This window comes from Triticum aestivum, chromosome 5D (assembly GCF_018294505.1).
Source record: "Triticum aestivum cultivar Chinese Spring chromosome 5D, IWGSC CS RefSeq v2.1, whole genome shotgun sequence".
NCBI lineage: Eukaryota > Viridiplantae > Streptophyta > Magnoliopsida > Poales > Poaceae > Triticum > Triticum aestivum.
The window spans coordinates 55,006,325-55,029,873 of record NC_057808.1 but is presented as its reverse complement, the minus strand read 5'-3'; the positions used below and the strand labels follow the sequence as shown (position 1 = coordinate 55,029,873).

General features: G+C 47.0%; 1 protein-coding gene and 1 long non-coding RNA gene across 7 annotated transcripts; both read right to left on the bottom strand.

The window, feature by feature from the left end:
* Positions 1-15,821: 15,821 nt before the first annotated feature.
* On the bottom strand, positions 15,822-21,197 carry LOC123119409 (uncharacterized). 6 transcript variants are annotated; one of them, XR_006458662.1, is made up of 4 exons: positions 20,231-21,197; positions 18,816-19,953; positions 18,009-18,676; positions 15,822-16,408 (listed from the first exon to the last, which is right to left on the bottom strand). It is a non-coding gene; the product is annotated as an uncharacterized lncRNA (long non-coding RNA). The 6 variants fall into 6 exon arrangements; XR_006458665.1 differs by having other exon boundaries at positions 15,822-18,676; positions 20,231-20,298; positions 20,537-21,197; XR_006458667.1 differs by having other exon boundaries at positions 15,822-18,676; positions 20,231-20,298; positions 20,575-21,197.
* A 237-nt stretch (positions 21,198-21,434) lies between these two features.
* LOC123124315 (protein PHOSPHATE-INDUCED 1 homolog) lies at positions 21,435-22,938 on the bottom strand. Its single transcript, XM_044544950.1, has one exon. The coding sequence runs from the start codon at positions 22,728-22,730 to the stop codon at positions 21,657-21,659; it is 1,074 nt and encodes a 357-aa protein (XP_044400885.1). The 5' UTR covers positions 22,731-22,938; the 3' UTR covers positions 21,435-21,656.
* Between the last annotated feature and the right edge of the window lie 611 nt (positions 22,939-23,549).

The window sequence follows — 23,549 nt, the reverse complement described above, 5'->3', positions numbered from 1 at the left end:
CAGCAAGGGGGAAAGAGAGGTTGATGGAGATCCAGTAGCACGACGGCGTGGTGGTGGATGTAGCGGGTCTCGTGCAGGGCTTCGCCGAGCTTCTACGAGAGAGAGAGGTGTTGCAGGGGAGGAGGGAGGCGCCCAAGGCTGTTGTGTGCTGCCCTCCCTCGCCCCCCTTTATATAGGCCCCCTGGGGGGCGCCGGCCCCAAGAGATGGGATCTCAAGGGGGGCGGCGGCCACAAGGGGGGGAAGGGGTTGCCTTGCCCCCCAAGGCAAGGGGGAACTCCCCCCCCTAGGGTTCCCAACCCTAGGCGCAGGGGGGAGGCCCAAGGGGGGCGCCCCAGCCCACTAGGGGCTGGTTCCCTTCCACTTTCAGCCCACGGGGCCCTCCGGGACAGGTGGCCCCACCCGGTGGACCCCCGGGACCCTTCCGGTGGTCCCGGTACAATACCGATAACCCCCGAAACATTCCCGGTGGCCAAAACTGGACTTCCTATATATAATTCTTCACCTCCGGACCATTCCGGAACTTCTCGTGACGTCCGGGATCTCATCCGGGACTCCGAAAAACTTTCGGGTTTCCGCATACATATATCTCTACAATCCTAGCGTCACCGGACCTTAAGTGTGTAGACCCTACGGGTTCGGGAGACATGCAGACATGACCGAGACGCCTCTCCGGTCAATAACCAACAGCGGGATCTGGATACCCATGTTGGCTCCCACATGTTCCACGATGATCTCATCGGATGAACCACGGTGTCGAGGATTCAATCAATCCCGTATACAATTCCCTTTGTCAAACGGTATGTTACTTGCCCGAGATTCGATCGTCGGTACCCAATACCTTGTTCAATCTCGTTACCGGCAAGTCTCTTTACTCGTACCGCAATGCATGATCCCGTGACTAACGCCTTAGTCACATTGAGCTCATTATGATGATGCATTACCGAGTGGGCCCAGAGATACCTCTCCGTCATACGGAGTGACAAATCCCAGTCTCGATCCGTGCCAACCCAACAGACACTTTCGGAGATACCCGTAGTGCACCTTTATAGTCACCCAGTTACGTTGTGACGTTTGGCACACCCAAAGCACTCCTACGGTATCCGGGAGTTGCACGATCTCATGGTCTAAGGAAAAGATACTTGACATTGGAAAAGCTCTAGCAAGCGAAACTACACGATCTTTTATGCTATGCTTAGGATTGGGTCTTGTCCATCACATCATTCTCCTAATGATGTGATCCCGTTATCAATGACATCCAATGTCCATAGTCAGGAAACCATGACTATCTGTTGATCAACGAGCTAGTCAACTAGAGGCTTACTAGGGACACGTTGTGGTCGATGTATTCACACATGTATTACGATTTCCGGACAATACAATTATAGCATGAATAATAGACAATTACCATGAACAAAGAAATATAATAATAACCATTTATTATTGCCTCTAGGGCATATTTCCAACAGTCTCCCACTTGCACTAGAGTCAATAATCTAGTTACATTGTGATGAATCGAACACCCATTGCGTCCTGGTGTTGATCATGTTTTGCCCTAGGGAGAGGTTTAGTCAACGGATCTGCTACATTCAGGTCCGTATGTACTTTACAAATATCTATGTCTCCATTTTGAACACTTTCACGAATGGAGTTGAAGCGACGCTTGATATGCCTGGTCTTCCTGTGAAACCTGGGCTCCTTCGCAAGGGCAATAGCTCCAGTGTTGTCACAGAAGAGAGTCATTGGGCCCGACGCATTGGGAATCACCCCTAGGTCGGTAATGAACTCCTTCATCCAGACTGCTTCCTGTGCTGCCTCCGAGGCTGCCATGTATTCCGCTTCACATGTAGATCCCGCCACGACGCTTTGCTTGCAACTGCACCAGCTTACTGCTCCTCTATTCAAAATATACACGTATCCGGTTTGTGACTTCAAGTCATCCAGATCTGTGTCGAAGCTAGCGTCGACGTAACCCTTTACGACGAGCTCTTCGTCACCTCCATAAACGAGAAACATATCCTTAGTCCTCTTCAGGTACTTCAGGATATTCTTGACCGCTGTCCAGTGTTCCTTGCCGGGATTACTTTGGTACCTTCCTACCAAACTTACGGCAAGGTTTATATCAGGTCTGGTACACAGCATGGCATACATAATAGACCCTATGGCCGAGGCATAGGGGATGACACTCATCTGTTCTATATCTTCTACCGTGGTCGGGCATTGAGCCGTGCTCAATTGCACACCTTGCAATACAGGCAAGAACCCCTTCTTGGACTGATCCATACTGAACTTCTTCAATATCTTGTCAAGGTATGTACTCTGTGAAAGACCAATGAGGCGTCTTGATCTATCTCTATAGATTTTGATGCCTAATATATAAGCAGCTTCTCCAAGGTCCTTCATTGAAAAACACTTATTCAAATAGGCCTTTATACTTTCCAAGAATTCTATATCATTTCCCATCAATAGTATGTCATCCACATATAATATGAGAAATGCTACAGAGCTCCCACTCACTTTCTTGTAAACACAGGCTTCTCCATAAGTCTGTGTAAACCCAAACGCTTTGATCATCTCATCAAAGCGAATGTTCCAACTCCGAGATGCTTGCACCAGCCCATAGATTGAGCGTTGGAGCTTGCATACTTTGTTAGCATTCTTAGGATCGACAAAACCTTCCGGCTGCATCATATACAACTCTTCCTTAAGGAAGCCGTTAAGGAATGCTGTTTTGACGTCCATCTGCCATATCTCATAATCATAGTATGCGGCAATTGCTAACATGATTCGGACGGACTTCAGCTTCGCTACGGGTGAGAAAGTCTCATCGTAGTCAACCCCTTGAACTTGTCGATAACCCTTAGCGACAAGTCGAGCTTGGTAGATGGTCACATTACCATCTGCGTCCGTCTTCTTCTTAAAGATCCATTTGTTTTCTATGGCTCGCCGCTCATCGGGCAAGTCAGTCAAAGTCCATACTTTGTTTTCATACATGGATTCTATCTCGGATTTCATGGCTTCTAGCCATTTGTCGGAATCCGGGCCCGCCATCGCTTCTTCATAGTTCGAAGGTTCACCGTTGTCTAACAACATGATTTCCAGGACAGGGTTGCCGTACCACTCTGGTGCGGAACGTGTCCTTGTGGACCTACGAAGTTCAGCAACTTGATCTGAAGTTTCATGATCATCATCATTAACTCCCTCCCCAGTCGGTGTAGGTACCACAGGAACATTTTCCCGCGCTGCGCTACTTTCCGGTTCGGAAGGGGTGACTATCACCTCATCAAGTTCCACTTTCCTCCCACTCAATTCTTTCGAGAGAAACTCCTTCTCTAGAAAGGACCCGTTCTTGGCAACGAAGATCTTGCCTTCGGATCTGAGGTAGAAGGTATACCCAATAGTTTCCTTAGGGTATCCTATGAAGACGCATTTTTCCGATTTGGGTTCGAGCTTTTCAGGTTGAAGTTTCTTGACATAAGCATCGCATCCCCAAACTTTTAGAAACGACAGCTTAGGTTTCTTCCCAAACCATAATTCATACGGTGTCGTCTCAACGGATTTAGACGGTGCCTTATTTAAAGTGAATGCGGCAGTCTCTAAAGCATAACCCCAAAATGAGAGCGGTAAATCGGTAAGAGACATCATAGATCGCACCATATCCAATAGAGTGCGATTACGACGTTCGGACACACCATTTCTCTGAGGTGTTCCAGGCGGCGTGAGTTGTGAAACTATTCCACATTTCCTTAAGTGTGTACCAAATTCGTGACTTAAATATTCTCCACCACGATCTGATCGTAAGAATTTTATTTTCCTGTCACGTTGATTCTCGACTTCACTCTGAAATTCCTTGAACTTTTCAAATGTTTCAGACTTGTGTTTCATTAGGTAGACATACCCATATCTACTTAAATCATCAGTGAGAGTGAGAACATAACGATATCCTCCGCGAGCCTCAACACTCATTGGACCACACACATCGGTATGTATAATTTCCAATAAGTTGGTTGCTCGCTCCATTGTTCCGGAGAACGGAGTCTTGGTCATCTTACCCATGAGGCATGGTTCGCACGTGTCAAATGATTCGTAATCAAGAGACTCCAAAAGTCCATCTGCATGGAGCTTCTTCATGCGCTTGACACCAATGTGACCAAGGCGGCAGTGCCACAAGTATGTGGGACTATCGTCATCAACTTTACATCTTTTGGTATTCACACTATGAACATGTGTAACATCACGTTCGAGATTCATCAAAAATAAACCATTGACCAGCGGGGCATGACCATAAAACATTTCTCTCAAATAAATAGAACAACCATTATTCTCGGATTTAAATGAGTAGCCATCTCGAATTAAACGAGATCCAGATACAATGTTCATGCTCAAAGCTGGCACTAAATAACAATTATTGAGGTTTAAAACTAATCCCGTAGGGAGATGCAGAGGTAGCGTGCCGACGGCGATCACATCGACCTTGGAACCATTCCCGACGCGCATCGTCACCTCGTCCTTCGCCAGTCTCCGTTTATTCGTAGTTCCTGTTTTGAGTTACAAATATGAGCAACCGCACCGGTATCAAATACCCAGGAGCTACTACGAGTACTGGTAAGGTACACATCAATTACTAGTATATCACATATACCTTGGGTGTTGCCGGCCTTCTTCTTGTCCGCTAAATATTTGGGGCAGTTCCGCTTCCAGTGACCACTTCCCTTGCAATAAAAGCACTCAGTCTCGGGCTTGGGTCCGTTCTTTGACTTCTTCCCGGTAAATTGCTTACCGGGCGCGGCAACTCCCTTGCCGTCCTTCTTGAAGTTCTTCTTACCCTTGCCCTTCTTGAACTTAGCGGTTTTATTCACCATCAACACTTGATGTTCTTTTCTGATCTCTACCTTAGCTGATTTCAGCATTGAATATACCTCGGGAATGGTCTTTTCCATCCCCTGCATATTGTAGTTCATCACAAAGCTCTTGTAGCTTGGTGGAAGCGACTGGAGGATTCTGTCAATGACCGCGTCATCCGGGAGATTAACTCCCAGCTGAGACAAGCGGTTGTGCAACCCAGACATTCTGAGTATGTGCTCACTAACAGAACTGTTCTCCTCCATTTTACAGCTGAAGAACTTGTCGGAGACATCATATCTCTCGACCCGGGCATGAGCTTGAAAAACTAGTTTCAGCTCCTCGAACATCTCATATGCTCCAAGTTTCTCAAAACGCTTTTGGAGACCCGGTTCTAAGCTGTAAAGCATGCCGCACTGAACGAGGGAGTAATCATCAGCACGCTGCTGCCAAGCGTTCATAACGTCTTGGTTCTCAGGGATTGGTGCTTCACCTAGCGGTGCTTCTAAGACATAATCTTTCTTGGCTGCTATGAGGATGATCCTCAGGTTCCGGACCCAGTCCGTATAGCTGCTGCCATCATCTTTCAGCTTGGTTTTCTCTAGGAACGCGTTGAAATTGAGGACAACGTGGGCCATTTGATCTACAATACATAGTGTAAAGATTTAGACTAAGTTCATGATAATTAAGTTCATATAATCAAATTATTTAATGAACTCCCACTCAGATAGACATCCCTCTAGTCATCTAAGTGAAACATGATCCGAATTCGACTAGGCCGTGTCCGATCATCACGTGAGACGGACTAGTCAAGATCGGTGAACATCTCCATGTTGATCGTATCTTCTATACGACTCATGCTCGACCTTTCGGTCCTCCGTGTTCCGCGGTCATTGACAGAATCCTCCAGTCGCTTCCACCAAGCTACAAGAGCTTTGTGATGAACTACAATATGCAGGGGATGGAAAAGACCATTCCCGAGGTATATTCAATGCTGAAATCAGCTGAGGTAGAGATCAGAAAAGAACATCAAGTGTTGATGGTGAATAAAACCGCTAAGTTCAAGAAGGGCAAGGGTAAGAAGAACTTCAAGAAGGACGGCAAGGGAGTTGCCGCGCCCGGTAAGCCAGTTGCCGGGAAGAAGCCAAAGAATGGACCCAAGCCTGAGACTGAGTGCTTTTATTGCAAGGGAAGTGGTCACTGGAAGCGGAACTGCCCCAAGTACATGGCGGACAAGAAGGCCGGCAACACCAAAGGTATATGTGATATACATGTTATTGATGTGTACCTTACCAGCACTCGTAGTAGCTCCTGGGTATTTGATACCGGTGCGGTTGCTCATATTTGTAACTCAAAGCAGGAGCTGCGGAATAAACGGAGACTAGCAAAGGACGAGGTGACGATGCGCGTCGGGAATGGTTCCAAGGTCGATGTGATCGCCGTCGGCACGCTACCTCTACATTTACCTACGGGATTAGTTTTAAACCTCAATAATTGTTATTTAGTGCCAGCTTTGAGCATGAACATTGTATCAGGATCTCGTTTAATTCGAGATGGCTACTCATTTAAATCCGAGAATAATGGTTGTTCTATTTATATGAGAGATATGTTTTATGGTCATGCCCCGCTGGTTAATGGTTTATTCTTAATGAATCTCGAACGTAGTGTTACACATATTCATAGTGTGAATACCAAAAGATGTAAGGTTGATAATGATAGTCCCACATACTTGTGGCACTGCCGTCTTGGTCACATTGGTGTCAAACGCATGAAGAAGCTCCATGCAGATGGACTTTTGGAGTCTTTTGATTACGAATCATTTGACACGTGCGAACCATGCCTCATGGGTAAGATGACCAAGACTCCGTTCTCCGGAACAATGGAGCGAGCAACCAACTTATTGGAAATCATACATACTGATGTGTGCGGTCCAATGAGTGTTGAGGCTCGCGGTGGCTATCGTTATGTTCTCACTCTCACTGATGACTTGAGTAGATATGGGTATGTCTACCTAATGAAACACAAGTCTGAGACCTTTGAAAAGTTCAAGGAATTTCAGAGTGAGGTTGAGAATCAACGTGACAGAAAAATAAAGTTCTTACGATCAGATCATGGAGGGGAATATTTGAGTCACGAATTTGGCACACACTTAAGGAAATGTGGAATAGTTTCACAACTCACGCCGCCTGGAACACCTCAGCGAAATGGTGTGTCCGAACGTCGTAATCGCACTCTATTGGATATGGTGCGATCTATGATGTCTCTTACCGATCTACCACTCTCATTTTGGGGCTATGCTTTAGAGACTGCCGCATTCACTTTAAATAGGGCTCCGTCGAAATCCGTTGAGACGACACCGTATGAATTATGGTTTGGGAAGAAACCTAAGCTGTTGTTTCTAAAAGTTTGGGGATGCGATGCTTATGTCAAGAAACTTCAACCTGAAAAGCTCGAACCCAAGTCGGAAAAATGCGTCTTCATAGGATACCCTAAGGAAACCATTGGGTATACCTTCTACCTCAGATCCGAAGGCAAGATCTTCGTTGCCAAGAACGGGTCCTTTTTGGAGAAAGAGTTTCTCTCGAAAGAAGTAAGTGGGAGGAAAGTGGAACTTGATGAAGTACTACCTCTTGAACCGGAAAGTAGCGCAGCTCAGGAAGATGTTCCTGTGGTGCCTGCACCGACTAGAGAGGAAGTTAATGATGATGATGATCAAGGTACTTCGGATCAAGCTCCTACTGAACTTCGTAGGTCCACAAGGACACGTTCCGCGCCAGAGTGGTACGGCAACCCTGTCTTGGAAATCATGTTGTTAGACAACGGTGAACCTTCGAACTATGAAGAAGCAATGGCAGGCCCAGATTCTGACAAATGGCTTGAAGCCATGCAATCCGAGATAGGATCCATGTATGAAAACAAAGTGTGGACTTTGACAGACTTGCCCGATGATCGGTGAGCGATAGAAAACAAATGGACTTTAAGAAGAAGACAGACGCGGATGGTAATGTTACCATCTATAAAGCTCGACTTGTTGCTAAGGGTTATCGACAAGTTCAAGGGGTTGACTACGATGAGACTTTCTCACCCGTAGCGAAGCTGAAGTCCGTCCGAATCATGTTAGCAATTGCCGCATACTATGATTATGAGATATGGCAAATGGACGTCAAAACGGCATTCCTTAACGGCTTTCTTAAGGAAGAATTGTATATGATGCAGCCGAAAGGTTTTGTCGATCCTAAGAATGCTAACAAGGTATGCAAGCTCCAGCGCTCCATCTATGGGCTGGTGCAAGCATCTTGGAGTTGGAACATTCGATTTGATGAGATGATCAAAGCGTTTGGGTTTACACAGACTTATGGAGAAGCATGTGTTTACAAGAAAGTGAGTGGGAGCTCTGTAGCATTTCTCATATTATATGTGGATGACATACTGTTGATGGGAAATGATATAGAATTCTTGGGAAGCATAAAGGCCTACTTGAACAAGTGTTTTTCAATGAAGGACCTTGGAGAAGCTGCTTATATATTAGGCATCAAGATCTATAGAGATAGATCAAGACGCCTCATTGGTCTTTCACAAAGTACGTACCTTGACAAGATATTGAAGAAGTTCAATATGGATCAGTCCAAGAAGGGGTTCTTGCCTGTATTGCAAGGTGTGCAATTGAGCACGGCTCAATGCCCGACCACGACAGAAGATAGAGAAAAGATGAGTGTCATCCCCTATGCCTCGGCCATAGGGTCTATTATGTATGCCATGCTGTGTACCAGACCTGATGTAAACCTTGCCGTAAGTTTGTTAGGAAGGTACCAAAGTAATCCCGGCATGGAACACTGGACAGCGGTCAAGAATATCCTGAAGTACCTGAAGAGGACTAAGGATATGTTTCTCGTTTATGGAGGTGACGAAGAGCTCGTCGTAAAGGGTTACGTAGATGCTAGTTTCGACACAGATCTTGATGACTCTAAGTCACAAACCGGATACATGTATATTTTGAATGGTGGGGCAGTAAGCTGGTGCAGTTGCAAGCAAAGCGTTGTGGCGGGATCTACATGTGAAGCGGAATACATGGCGGCCTCGGAGGCAGCACAAGAAGCAATCTGGGTGAAGGAGTTCATTACCGACCTAGGAGTTATTCCCAATGCGTCGGGCCCGATGACTCTCTTCTGTGACAACACTGGAGCTATTGCCCTTGCCAAGGAGCCCAGATTTCACAGGAAGACCAGGCATATCAAGCGTCGCTTCAACTCCATTCGTGAAAGTGTTCAAAATGGAGACATAGATATTTGTAAAGTACATACGGACCTGAATGTAGCAGATCCGTTGACTAAACCTCTCCCTAGAGCAAAACATGATCAACACCAGAACTCTATGGGTGTTTGATTCATTACAATGTAACTGGATTATTGACTCTAGTGCAAGTGGGAGACTGTTGGAAATATGCCCTAGAGGCAATAATAAAATGGTTATTATTATATTTCCTTGTTCATGATAATTGTCTATTGTTCATGCTATAATTGTGTTATCCGGAAATCGTAATACATGTGTGAATACATAGACCACAACTTGTCCCTAGTGAGCCTCTAGTTGACTAGCTCGTTGATCAACAGATAGTCATGGTTTCCTGACTATGGACATTGGATGTCATTGATAACGGGATCACATCATTAGGAGAATGATGTGATGGACAAGACCCAATCCTAAGCATAGCACAAGATCGTGTAGTTCGTTTGCTAGAGCTTTTCCAAATGTCAAGTATCATTTCCTTAGACCATCAGATTGTGCAACTCCCGGATACCATAGGAGTGCTTTGGGTGTGCCAAACGTCACAACGTAACTGGGTGGCTATAAAGGTGCACTACGGGTATCTCCGAAAGTGTCTGTTGGGTTGGCACGAATCGAGACTGGGATTTGTCACTTCGTATGACGGAGAGGTATCTCTGGGCCCACTCGGTAATGCATCATCATAATGAGCTCAATGTGACCAAGTGTTTGGTCACGGGATCATGCATTACGGTACGAGTAAAGTGACTTGCCGGTAACGAGATTGAACAAGGTATTGGGATACCGACGATCGAATCTCGGGCAAGTAACGTACCGATTGACAAAGGGAATTGTATACGGGATTGATTGAATCCTCGACATCATGGTTCATCCGATGAGATCATCGTGGAACATGTGGGAGCCAACATGGGTATCTAGATCCAGCTGTTGGTTATTGACCGGAGAGTCGTCTCGGTCATGTCTGCATGTCTCCCGAACCCGTAGGGTCTACACACTTAAGGTTCGGTGATGCTAGGGTTGTAGAGATACTAGTATGCGGTAACCCGAAAGTTGTTCGGAGTCCCGGATGAGATCCCGGACGTCACGAGGAGTTCCGGAATGGTCCGGAGGTGAAGAATTGTATATAGGAAGTCCAGTTTCGGCCACCGGGAAATTTTCGGGGGTCACCGGTATTGTACCGGGACCACCGGAAGGGTCCCGGGGGTCCACCGGGTGGGGCACCTATCCTGGAGGGCCCCATGGGCTGAAGTGGGGAAGGGAACCAGCCCTTGGTGGGCTGGTGCGCCCCCTTGGGCCTCCCCTGCGCCTATAGTTGGAAACCCTAGGGGTGGGGGGGCGCCCCACTTGACTTGGGGGGCAAGTCCCCCCTTGGCCGCCCCCCCCCCCCCTTGAGATGGGATCTCTGGGGGCCGGCGCCCCCCCTGGACCCCTATATAAAGAGGGGGGAGGGAGGGCAGCAGCACCCCAAGCCCCTAGCGCCTCCCTCTCCCTCCCGTGACACCTCTCCCTCTCGCTGAGCTTGGCGAAGCCCTGCCGAGATCCCCGCTACTTCCACCACCACGCCGTCGTGTTGCTGGATCTCCATCAACCTCTCCCTCCCCTTGCTGGATCAAGAAGGAGGAGACGTCTTCCCCAACCGTACGTGTGTTGAACGCGGAGGTGCCGTCCGTTCGGCGCTCGGTCATCGGTGATTTGGATCACGACGAGTACGACTCCATCAACCCCGTTCACTTGAACGCTTCCGCTCGCGATCTACAAGGGTATGTAGATGCACTCTTTTCCCTCTCGTTGCTAGAAGACTCCATAGATTGTTCTTGGTGATGCGTAGAATTTTTTTTAATTTCTGCAACGATCTCCAACAGACACAAATTGTGTCGGCGTCGATGCACTTGAGGAAGACGGTTGAGTCTCGGGCGTGGTAGATATCAGGTCGTTGGCATCTGCGTCATCGGCATAGTCGTCGTGATCATGACCATCATCTTGATTGTCAGCATCACTATGCGCCTCGTTGTCGAGATCTCCGCCCATGTCGTGCGCGTCGTTATCGCTATCACCTTGCGACCCATGCGCATCGTCGTTGGTGTCGGCACCATGATGATCACTACCATTGTGGTCACCTTGGTTGGGCGTCTTGCCAACCACCTGGACGTCCTCCCCTGCATCTTCATCAGTTTCAACAGTGAATATGTTACTGTTTGGAGCATCGTCGGCTGCTGCACTCAAATTCCACGCTTGATTTTCTTCAAACACGACATCGCGTGAAATCCGTAGACGCTTGGTTCGTGGATCGTAGAAGCGGTATGCCTTGGTGCCGGAACTCCTCTCGTATCCGACGAACACCATCTTGGTGCTACGGTCGGCAAACTTTGAGAGATGCGGCTCCGTCGTCTTCACATGCACCACACACCCAAACGTCCGTAGATGAGACACATTCGGCTTCCGTCCGTAAATTTCTTCATACGGAGTCTTGCCGATCACTGCCTTCGTTGGAGCCCGGTTGAGAAGATAGACCGCCGTCGAGACAGCTTCTCCCCAAAAAGTCCCCGGCAGATTCTTGCTCTTGAGTAAGCTCCTTGCCATGTCAATGATGGTTCGATTGCGCCTTTCAACAACCCCGTTCTGCTGTGGCGTATAAGGTGCCGTGAGGATCCTCTTTATGCCAATCTTCTCGCAGTAGCCGTTGAACTCGTTTGACGTAAACTCTCCGCCGCGATCTGTCCGTAGAGCGCGAACCTTCATCTTGTGTTCCATCTCCGTTGCAGCCTTCAGCTTCTTAAACACTTCAAACGCCTCATCTTTAGATCGTAGGAGAACGACCCACATGTATCTCGAGTAGTCATCTACCACAAGGAAGAAATACTTCTTTCCTCCGTGAGTTGCTGGGGTGATAGGGCCACATAGATCACCATGGAGCAGCTCGAGTGCATCACTTGCATGATAGGTAGACTGAGCAGGGAACGGCATGCGGTGCTGTTTTTCAACCAAGCACCCGTCACATACTCGATCAACATGGTCGATAAACAGCATCCCAGATACCATCTCCATCTTCAACATCTTCTTCAAGGCGTAGAAGTTGACGTGTCCAAATCTAGCATGCCATAACCACGAATCATCATCACTCTTGGCGAGCCAACACTCCGGTTGAGATTGATCAAGGTTGAGGATATAGAGCCTGTTCCGTGTGCGATTAACACGGCTAGCACGTTTCGGAGGTTGTCGAAGATCGTCATCACTCCGTTCTCAATATCCACCTTGCATCCATTCTCGTCAAGTTTCCCGACAGAGATGATGTTGTTGCGAAGCCTTGGGATGTAGTATACTCCGGTGAGTATGCGATGTTCTCTTGTGAGACCCTCGAAGAGGACAGAACCTTGCCCGCAAATCTCCACATTTGAACCACCACCGAACTTGACCGAGCCTTGAACATCATATTCCAGCTCGAGGAACTTCTCCTTGCACCCCGTCATGTGGTTACTAGCACCTGTGTCTAGATACCACGACACGTTCTGGCTCCCGGATAACTTTGGTGTTGCCTTTTCCTCATGAAGTAGCACCTTCCGGTTTGGTTTCACAACCGCTGTTTGGACGAGATCACAAACTTCGGCCATCAGAAGGCCTGGACGTTCGTCTTCCTGCTTCGCCAAATTTGCCTTGATCTCCCACTTGTTAGGCTCTGGACAATCCTTCGCCAAGTGACCCATCTCGTTGCAGTTATAGCACTTGACCTCGGACATATCCAAGTTCCGTGGTTTTCGCTCTTTAGATCGGTCCGCCTTACCACGACCTTGTGGCTTGCCTTTTCCTTTGCCTTCTTCGGTTTGTCCGCCGCGCTTCGCATTGCTTGAGCCTTCGCCATCGTTGCGCCTTCCTTTGCTACTTAGGGACTCCCAATCTGCGCGCGAGTACATGAGTTGGTCACCACCTCCTCCTTTGCCTTTCCGACAGCCACGAGCATTCTCTTCCCACGTTTGCAAGCGTCCGATCGCCTCCGTTATGGTCATGTCGTCGATGTCGTAAAGCTGCTCGAGCGTGCCGATGATGTACGTGAATTTATCAGTCACCGAACTGAAAAACTTCTCCACAATCTCGGCTTCCTCGAGCTTTGCACCAAGCGCACAGATCTCTCCCATCAAAGTAGTCAGACGCATGGCATAGTCGTTCACCGATTCAGTTTCCTCCATCTGCAACTTGTGAAATTGGCGCTTCAGCACTTGTGCCCGAGCCTTCGTGACGCGATCTTCTCCAATCCTCATCTCTTTGAGTGCGTTCCACGCCTCTCTTGCTGTCTCGAACTCTGCCAATGTCATCAGCACGGAATCTGGAACAGACTGGGCTATGGCGGCCATGGCACCATCGTCGCACTCCTCGTCGGCATCGTCGTCCGTGATGGCCTCCCACACTCAAAGGGTTCGGAGAATAATCTTCATCTTCACCGCCCACACGCCGTAGTTGGCGTCGGTGAGCATCGGGTACTAGATGGGGATGTTTTCGATGCGCCTGCACGTTGGCGCCGCCCGTTCCGCCACCACTGGTTGCTGACTTGCCACCCTTCTTCACCTTGTCGCCGTTCTTGTTCGCCTTGGAATCGCCGTTGCCGGACTTGACCGACTCCTTGTCGATGTCCGTCATCGTAGATTGTAGATCGTCGAGGCTCTAGATACCAATTGTTGGCTTTTGATCGCTAGACCAAGCCGCTAACGTTCGGTTCGGATAAGTAAAGTCTCTTCGGTCGGTTCGCTCAGGTGGTCTTCCCTTATTTTCCCTAATGTTAAGAGTTGTTCTGGTTTGAGAAAGGAGCACTAAGTCCACTACGGGCGCCCTAAAACTCCCAGGAGCTAATACGTACGATGTGCAAAGCTAGCTAGCAGGCAAGCAGCTTAATTGATTCCTGTACGGTAGCCTCACGTACGTGCAACTCGCCGGTACTTCTATATGTAGACTAGCTCAGAACGAATCAATAAACCCGACGGAACCTTTTCTGACTTGGCGAACGGAGAAACTTAATCGATGGCCAAAGGCTCCTGTCGAGCCTTTCAATAATCTTTATTGCTTTTCTCTTTGTCTGACTTGGTGTTTTACAGGGGTGGTACGTGAGTATATATAGCAGCTAAGATTAGCTATCTAACCTACTCGATTTGGATTTCTACTCTTACTAGTAGAATGCCCGTGCATTGTCACGAGCATTTTTTTTAATGTTTTCAATGAAATTGCAAACAAAACTGTGTTAGAGAATCGAAAGGAAAGAACTGTGCCATCAACACACCAGTAGAAAACCCTGTGGTCTATGTGTTGCAACTTGTTTTACTGGCAAGAGATAATACGGGTCAACAGTAAATAGTGTGCCACAACAATGAAAATTACACTCAGCTTCGGTCTAAAGTATGAGCTAGCATCTCTCTCTTTACCTCTCTGTAGTTCTTCATGTGTATGGCAGAGTAAAAAGAAGCCTGTGATTACTCATTCTCATATAAGCAATGGAACTCATTAATTACGTTGTATGGGTTGATATCATCAATGTACTAATACATACCTAAACCTGCAAAACAAATCAGAATACAACGGTATGTGTCATATTTATTTCTTAACAACAATTATCCTCAACAGTGTGTGAATCCAACTGCTTCAACCTGAAAATAATGTAAAGGTACCAGCCTGGTCCTAGCTAAGTTAATTTAACACTACCAAGTGAAGTAGATTGCCCATGTGTCGTCACAGGCTTTTGAAATATTTTGCTAGTTATATTAACATAATGTATGTTAAATTTTACATGTAGAGACAAGATAACACGGGCACAATCGGGTAAAAATTGAAGCCCACTTCACTTACAATGTAAATTGATGAAAGAAAGGCAAATTGACGATGCATATATATAGAGTGATGATCCAACTAAATATCCATTACAAAGTAAGCTCTACTTGATGCGCTTCAGAAATTCTCGCACAATATTACGAATGTTGTCTTTAGCTTTATTCACATGATATTTGAGCAAGTATAATAAAAACTTCGTTTTCAACTCATACTCATCCCGCATAAGCAATATATGTTGTTAGTAGGAGTACTTGATGTCGAAGGTCTTAAAATGTGTACCGGAGAATACTCACCGTTCAAACCGGGCGAAACAATTCTTTAACGTTCCACCAGAGTATAAATGTTCTAGTGGCTCGATACTAAACATGTCAAACATATATCTTTTCCTCATGTGTTTTACAAAATAGCACCTCTAGAAACATTAGCCTGCTAGCAAATAGGGGAGGTAATGAGAGATGTATCACTCATTTTTTTACACACAATAGTTAAACGTTTACCCACGTGCAAATATGGGCCATAATGAGAGGCACATCTTTCATTTTTATACACACAATAGTTACAATAGTCGGCAATAAAACCCTAGTATTTCGGAACATTTCCCTTCAATGGAAACCAGGAAACGCTCCTTTGGGAGGCAGAAGCATTTCAGTGATTCGTTTTCTTTTCAACCACATATCCAAGTGTGACACATACTTTCGTTACTTCAATTCTCCGAGTTGTTTGTAAATTGTGAGGCCTAATCCCATTCCACTGCCCATTAATTAACACATTCTTTGTAGTAGCAACCGATCATTGTGCAAATGTATTTCCATTTATTTGATATAAAACAAAGTTGGGCATGTAGTTTCCATTTAAACAAAGTTGTGCTTTTGTCCAGAACTCAAGATGATGAATCAAACTTTTGAGAGTCCATGCATGTTTATTTTATTCAAATGCCAGCAGATATATAATCTTTTCTAGAAGATTTGTAATCATCAGCGAGCTTCTACTCCCCTGCTCAGGCCATCTTGGTACAACCACATCTCATTCACAAAAAAAGCTGTAGCAACAGCACCCAATCCCCACAGAGATATCTCATCGCCCAGTGTCCCTTCTCTTCTATACACACCACTCCTCCTTTTCTACCTCACCACCCAGCGTTGCTCCTCCTCTTCTCATTTAGCGCCCACAAACGGCTTGCAACGCCCCGCCCCCACCTCCCTTGTATCGACGCCTGGACGTGCTCCACCCAATCCCCCGTTGTGACGCCCGTGCTCCAGCCACACTCAAGAAGCCGCATGGAGAGCTCCGGCTCCGTCCCCCTTCCCGTACGGTGGCAAGGGTGAAGCTGCCGCCCCGTGCTCCCTAGACCTCCATCCGCCCGTGATTTATCCTCCTACCATCCAAAACGGCGCCATCCTGTACTCCCTTCCCCTCCTCCACAACCAAGCAACCCCTACATGCTCCTCCACCCAGCCTCGACCGTGGCACCCGGATCTATGGACAAAGAGACCGATTACGCAGAACAGTCAGATTCAAACAAAATAACAGGACCAGCAATGTGTACAAACCTATATCTATGGACAAAGAAAGAATGTAGCATCAATCATATTATCTCTGAGCCCATCAGCATGGACCACATACTTTGGAGAAGTAAAAATAAAATTCAAACCTCGTGTGTTTATTTACTTATTTCAAATGTCATCGGAAGCACTAACCCAATACTTCTCTACATACCTCTTTAGTTTCTCACACTAAACTACTGAAGTATGTGAGCAAAGTTACAAACAAGTAAACTACTGAGGTCTATAGGTAAGTTACAAAAAATGACTGAACATCTAGGAAGTATACATTACCTGGCTCTCAAAACTATGTTGTTCGTATGACGACATCATGGTTCAGCATAACTATTTTATCCATGGCAAGACATAATGGAGTCAATTCTCCAAAAGCAATTGAGAGCAGAAACATTGTATTCTTAGTTATAAACTTGTAATAAGGTTTTCATGTGTTTCCTTGGAAACTTGGTTGGTGGAAAAGGACTGAATAAAGTGCACACTCTTTAGTCATAGCCAACAGAAGTTCACGATAGAAGAGGCAACAAAGAAATTATGTTTTGCTTTTGTGAAATATGCAAAACCTGTGTCTCTAACCGATCCTAGGTTTTTCTTAATTGGTTGCTCTGGTGTAGACATCCAAAAGAAATATTATTAAGGGTATATTGTGCTGCAACCACATAGCAGATAACAAAAATGGTATTTACTTTAAAACTACCATGTAGTAGTTCGGCAAGAAAATTTGCAAGAATCAGTTTAGGCAGAAGAATTGCTAGTTTCTATTAATTCAATCCTCAAGGACATTTACAAACCAAAGTGATTTCGTTAAAGCTTTTCTTACAAGACATCCTTAGGCTTGTATGTGCTTGGAATAAGCAAGTGCAGTCTATTGACCAGGAATACTTCATCGAAAGCAAGCTAGGCAGAAGAAGCAGCAATTGGTTGTGCCAGAATAAATAATTTACAAATCCAATTTTGTATCAGAAGTTTAAGAGGAATAACAGAATTTATGAGATTCTAGAGAGTTTAAACATCAACAGTGATTTGTTCTTGTTTGAATACCAAGAAAAGAAAAGAAAGTTACAAGAACTACTAACCCTTCCTTTCATCTAAGGAAAAAACGGCTTAGAGCATACCTTGTCTATCCATGCATTTATTTCTTTAGTGAACAGAAGCCGCAGATCCGTTTGAATTCAAAATCATAAGCAACACGGCTCGGTGAAACAAAATATACACCATGAATGTCGAAAGGCCTGTTTGCTTGTCGTATTCTAATGCTCTTTCCATGGGACAATATAATCAGAACCAAATCATAATCAGGGATAAAAAATTAAGGAATGCCACCAGTCTGACAAATGGAATCCGCAAATTATACAACTTGGCTTCCCGTCTCAATACACAGTTCAACTATGCACAAAAACAATCTAACAACTATTAAACGCACGGGTACTACTATACTTCCTAATCAGCTGTGTACAGATAAGATAAACAGTTAATCTGCAATAACAAAATCAAGTAGATACATTAGGTTTAGTGCCTACTCTGCATCATGATATTTGACCTCTGAGCTGCATCCGAGTTGTTACAATTTTTCTTTAACTGTGCACTTAACTGAAACTCTGAAGTTCAGCCAGTTCCTCATCTTGTACTATTTCACTACAAAGATTGAGAAAATAAGTACAAAGGATAACAAAACTTAACCTAGCAAAGAATGCATGTCTATTTGGCCATCCCAAGAAAATATCAGTAATGTATCGCATGGTTATTTGCAAGATGGCCTAACTAATCTGGATAGCAATCACATATTCATTCATTTTGTCATATAACAGTAAAAGAAGATGTTTATACTCAATTTAGCATTTAATTAGAACACCGGTTTAATCCACCAAGTTGGCGTGTAAGTTTCTAAAAAGGATAAGAAAATAAAACACAGCTACAGGTCTAGATGTCTATCAAGATCCAAACTACTGAGCCGGAACTCTATATTCAAAGGTCGAACAGTGAATTGAATAGTCAATATAATCTTCTGAATGAACATGCAAACTTAGATATATGGTTGTACAGGGGTGCATAACGTTCAGTGGAAGCACCATCAAGAGGAAAAATATCCTGTGATAGTAATCTACATTCCTCGGTGATCAAACATTCCAACCTATCACCATATTACCATATAACAACTTAAAAGGCTTGTAGTGTTAAATAAACCCTCCTGCATGTAAAATATATGATTGTTATTATATTAAATAACAGTAATGATTACAGCGGGAGGTCAATCCAAGCAGTACAATAAGAAGTATTGCATCTTGAGGTAGAGATTAGAACAAGAGAAACAAAAGAAAAATGTTCACCATTGAGTAAATCCTCGGAGAGTAGCACCCCGAACTTTAGCTTTCCTTCAGAAATAAGGGTGGGGAATCTTAAGCTCCACAATTTTGTGCTTCCAATGGTTGTTGCCTTCATCAGCTGCAAGGACCAATCTATAGCAGCACATGCAGAATGTTAATGGAAGAACTTTCGGCCTAAAGCTTTCCTTTTCAAAAAATTCTGCAATTGCATGAATGTTCACATTAGTATTCTGGTAAAATCAGAACAAGTTCAGTATTTTGGTAAAAAAAATTGCAGACCACAATTGTCTGCCATATGCCTTTGCACAATCATAATCCAAAACATGCCTGCACATCTTCGGTATGGGACAGCGGCTTCCGCGGCTGAGCGAATCTGGCGTCTGCGCCTGCAACTGCATTGTGCATTGTTGTCGAGAGGGTTAGAGCCCTCTTGGGTGGGGACATATGGGACGGTGCCCCTGCATCGGCAGAGAAGATGGAGGTCTACGGTGGGAGGTCCGGCAAGATGTTGTCCAGCGGCGAGGTCAAGCGTTATAGCATCAAATCAAACTTTACTGTTTATCCATTTGTGGTTATTATACCCATCTTTCGTGTGATGTTTTGGAATGCTCGCAGTCCAAGTTTTAAAAGTGACCATCAATATAAGCTGACTGTCAATGGAACAAACAGAGAACTATGTGCAGGAGCTGAACAATAATTCTCAAGCCGGAGAACAAATACCTCAAGAGAGGAGCGTAATGGAGCAGCAGTTCTGGGGAGCACCTCGCCTTAGGCAGTGGTGCGGAGGTAGGCTCCTCGCCCCGGCGGCTCACATGTCATCGGGGTCGTTGTGCTTGCCGCCGGCGCGGATGCACCTCTGGGTATTGCAGCGCGGTGCACTCGGCAAGTTGCGAGTCCAGGGAGGCACCACGTCATGGCCAAGAATACTGCTTGAACTGGTTCAGACAGACGTTGGCGAACAATTGCATGAGGTGGATTATGTGCACCATAGATCTTGACAGCCACAACATGTGTGACTTGTAACTGAAGAAGGCCCCGCCTCTGTCGCCTCATCAATCTTCGTCACCCACTCCGGCGCTACTCCCGACAGTGAGACCCACCACCACGTGGTCTCCAGTCACCGGGATACAATGGCCATCAGCTAAATAACCACATTATGGAAAATATCACATAAACTGCATATTCGTAAGGTAGCTCAAAGCTTCGTAAGTATAGGTTAGATTTTAATCGATCTGATGAACATTCCAACTATATGGCACAATTGTCTCCATGTATTCAGTGACCACAATAACTGAATTATAACTGTAAGAAAAAGGCAAGTTACTTTCAAGTCGCAAAGCCGAATGGTAAATATGAGTACGCAATGGATGGATCACCATATGCATCAAGCAACCTAAATTCATGAAATATTTTTTTACCTTGATTACTTCTAGCTATTCCATTGGTGAGTGCAGTTCCTTGTCATAACTGCGCCATACTTCAAGACCTACAATGTCCAGCAGATAAAAACATCATTAGACATGTTACACCAATGCAGTAGTACCCCAAGCGTTCAACAACAGAAATAGGCTCAGTAAATTTGTGATTTAAACATAATGGAAATCACATAACAGAGGATTCAGCGTTGTGATGATTATTTGCATCCCGACAGGCATGCTTGATAACGACCAAGATTGTAATACAAAACAATAATTTGTCACCCCAAACTACAAAAGGAAAAATACCACTGCACAAGATGCAATAGATTATTTCTGAATCCTACAGGCTTGCTTGATAACGACCCAGATTGGCATCTCTAGGAAGCTTCACAGCAGCTCAACACCTCCCAACAAACGGGGTGCAGAGCATCAGGGGAGTTGGGCGCGGGTAGATTTGGCATGAATCCAGCGGTAAACCTACGTATGCCAGCAGCAGGAAATCAGATGAGCCGATGCCTTGATTGCATACCACACACCCGTGAGACATGGGGAATCAAACAAGAAAAAAAATCATGAGAGGTGACACGAGTGCAACGTTCCAACGATGGCCGCCGCCGGAGTGGATCGGAGAAGGGGATGAGCCTACGGGCTGGGTGTGCCGCTCGCCGCGCTGTTGGTCGACCACGGCGGAGATCGGGAGCCCCCTTTCTCGGCGGAGAGGCGGCGGCTTGGCTTGCGGACAAGCGACGGATCGCCTAAGGGAAGCGAGGAGTCCGAAGGCGAGCGACGAGGAAAGCGAGGCATGGAGCAGCAGGACGCTGGGCTGGTCGACGAGCTCCCGGCGGCGGCGCAGGAACCCTAGCGCGTGCGAGGGTACCGAGGAGAGAGGATGCTCGCGCGAGGAGAGGGAGGGGAGTGGTTCGTGCGTGGGGGTGGTTTTTTTGGCTGCGTGAGTGGGCGGGGGCAGCAGAGACGAAAAAAACCGATGAAAAAAAATCGTGGAATAGGGGGGAATCGATGGGATGCGGGAGGTGGGATCGAGGACGAAAAAAACCGTCTTTGTTGGGACGAAAATTGACCGACGGAGACTATCAACTGCTCCATTAAAAATAGAGACTACTACTATACGTGCTTATCTGTGTCCGACCAGGACACTAACACCACACGTCGTGGTTACTCCTACAAAAAAGTGGCATGGAAAAAGAGAGTGAACCGTGCTTAAATATTATGAACACCGTCCTTTTTAACACAGTACATAAGCAAACAGCTCATACGTACGTGTTCTAACCACGCCGTTGCTGTGCAATTCTGCATCGATATCCATTGAACTTTTTGAGTCGCCTATCAACATGCATCATGCAGCTACACGTGACGATGCCTACCATCAACCAAAGCATTTGAATTGAAGTCGCATGCGTAAACCCGATCAGGCCATGACAAGGCAGGAGTAGTTGGCGGGATCGAGCAGGGCCGGCACGAGGTACCTCCTGCCGTTCCTGCCCACCACGTTGTATCCGCCGGCGGTGGCCGTGTCAAGCTTCACCGCGCCGGGGTAGCCAGGGTAAGCACCGCGCCCGTACACGCCTGGGCACCCGCCGCCCACCTCCACCGGCGCGCCCGCGTCGCCCTGGAAGTATCCGTGCCCGTACGGGTTCGTCACCGCGCCGGCCAGCAGCGCCGCGAGGTTGATCACCATGCCGTCCACTCCGGCGTCGCCGTTGGGCGCACGGAGCGGAGTCTCCCCGCTCCTGTGGCGCCCAGGCCCTGCCGTGGCCGCCGCGGCAGGGTCCGCGGCGTGGAACGGCCACGCGCACCGGCCCGGGCACTGCACGGCCGCGTTGCCCACCCACACGTGCACCGCGCCGCCGGGCGCCAGCGAGCCGTGCAGCCCGCAGGAGCTCCCGCAGAAGCCGTCCACTGCGACGTCCGCGGCGGTGAGCACGACGGCGACGCCCCCGGGCGCCACGCCGAGCCGCGCCGCCAGCTGCTCGACCTGGAGCCGGGACAGGTGCTTCCCCAGCGAGCACCCCTCATCGGACACCTGGTTGGTGAGCATCACCCGCGTGCGCTCCCTGCCGGTCCTCTGCACGTACCGGTCGACGGTCTCCCACCACTGAGCCACCGACGCCGACGACGCGGCCGCCGGAGCGCCGAAGGTGTGGGGGCGCGAGCGCGGGGAGAGCGAGCGCAGGAAGTCGGCGAGGACGGCCTTGTGATGCGGCGAGAAGGCGCCGTAGTAGAGCACGGAGACCGGCACGGTGCTGTCGAGCACGCCGCCGTGGTGGTACGTCATGTCCGGCGGCGGGGGATTGTACAGGGAGGAGGTGCACGGCGAAGGGCGGGTGAGGCCGATGAGCAGGGCTAGCAAGAGGGAGCACGCGGCGTGCGGCTTGCTCATCGTCATTAATGGCGAAGCATGGAACGGAATGCAGTGCTTTGGTGCGCTTTTATATGGGTGGTGCGTTGGTCTGTTTCTTGCACGGGTGGACGAGGAAGGCATGGAGTGGAACGGATCGGATACCCGGCGTGCGCTTCATTGGAGTTGCTTCCAAGGCAGGTTTAGGCGGACAGCAGTATGCCCATCAGTGGACTTCATTGGATACCCGCGCGCAGCAGTGGCGCCCTGTTGCGATACAACAGCATAGAGTCTTTTTGGAGCTTCGCCATCGAGCGAACAACGGATGAACTCCAAACTGTCTCAAGCTGTGTCAAGCTGCTGCAAGCTCGTAGTGCCCGGCATGTCGAAGCTATAACGTTTGGAGGGGCATGCTCCATTTAGCGCGCTATAGCGCAATTTAGCACGCCAGCTCTTTAGCCTGACATAATCCACTATTTAAAACTCTATGAACAGTAGTCTACACCACACGACTGAATTGACACTCGAAAATAGATCTTTAATTGGCTCCTCGTGGTTGGAAAAGTTGCTTTTTTACTTCCTAGAAAATTCCAAGTACTAGTAACCATAGTCAAAATCACTGCCCTATTAGTGATAGATACCACATGAAGATCTCTAACTTTAAATTGTTTTTAACTTCCATAACTTTTTACTTCTTGTTATTTTTTCGACAAGTATTTCTGGACGGAGAGAGTATTATTTATCGGAGCATCACAATGAACTAAAGCAAGAAAAAACACACACACACACATTGCGTGTGTCATTGAGCATGTTTTGTGTGTGTACTTCTGTTTCGTACGTGCGTACTTTTTTGTAAAAAGTACAGATGCAGACGCTTATACATACACATATATACTCACACATATGAATGCACAAACGCACACTCTAGCCTTATGAGCATTTTCGAGAGACTGAACCGGCACA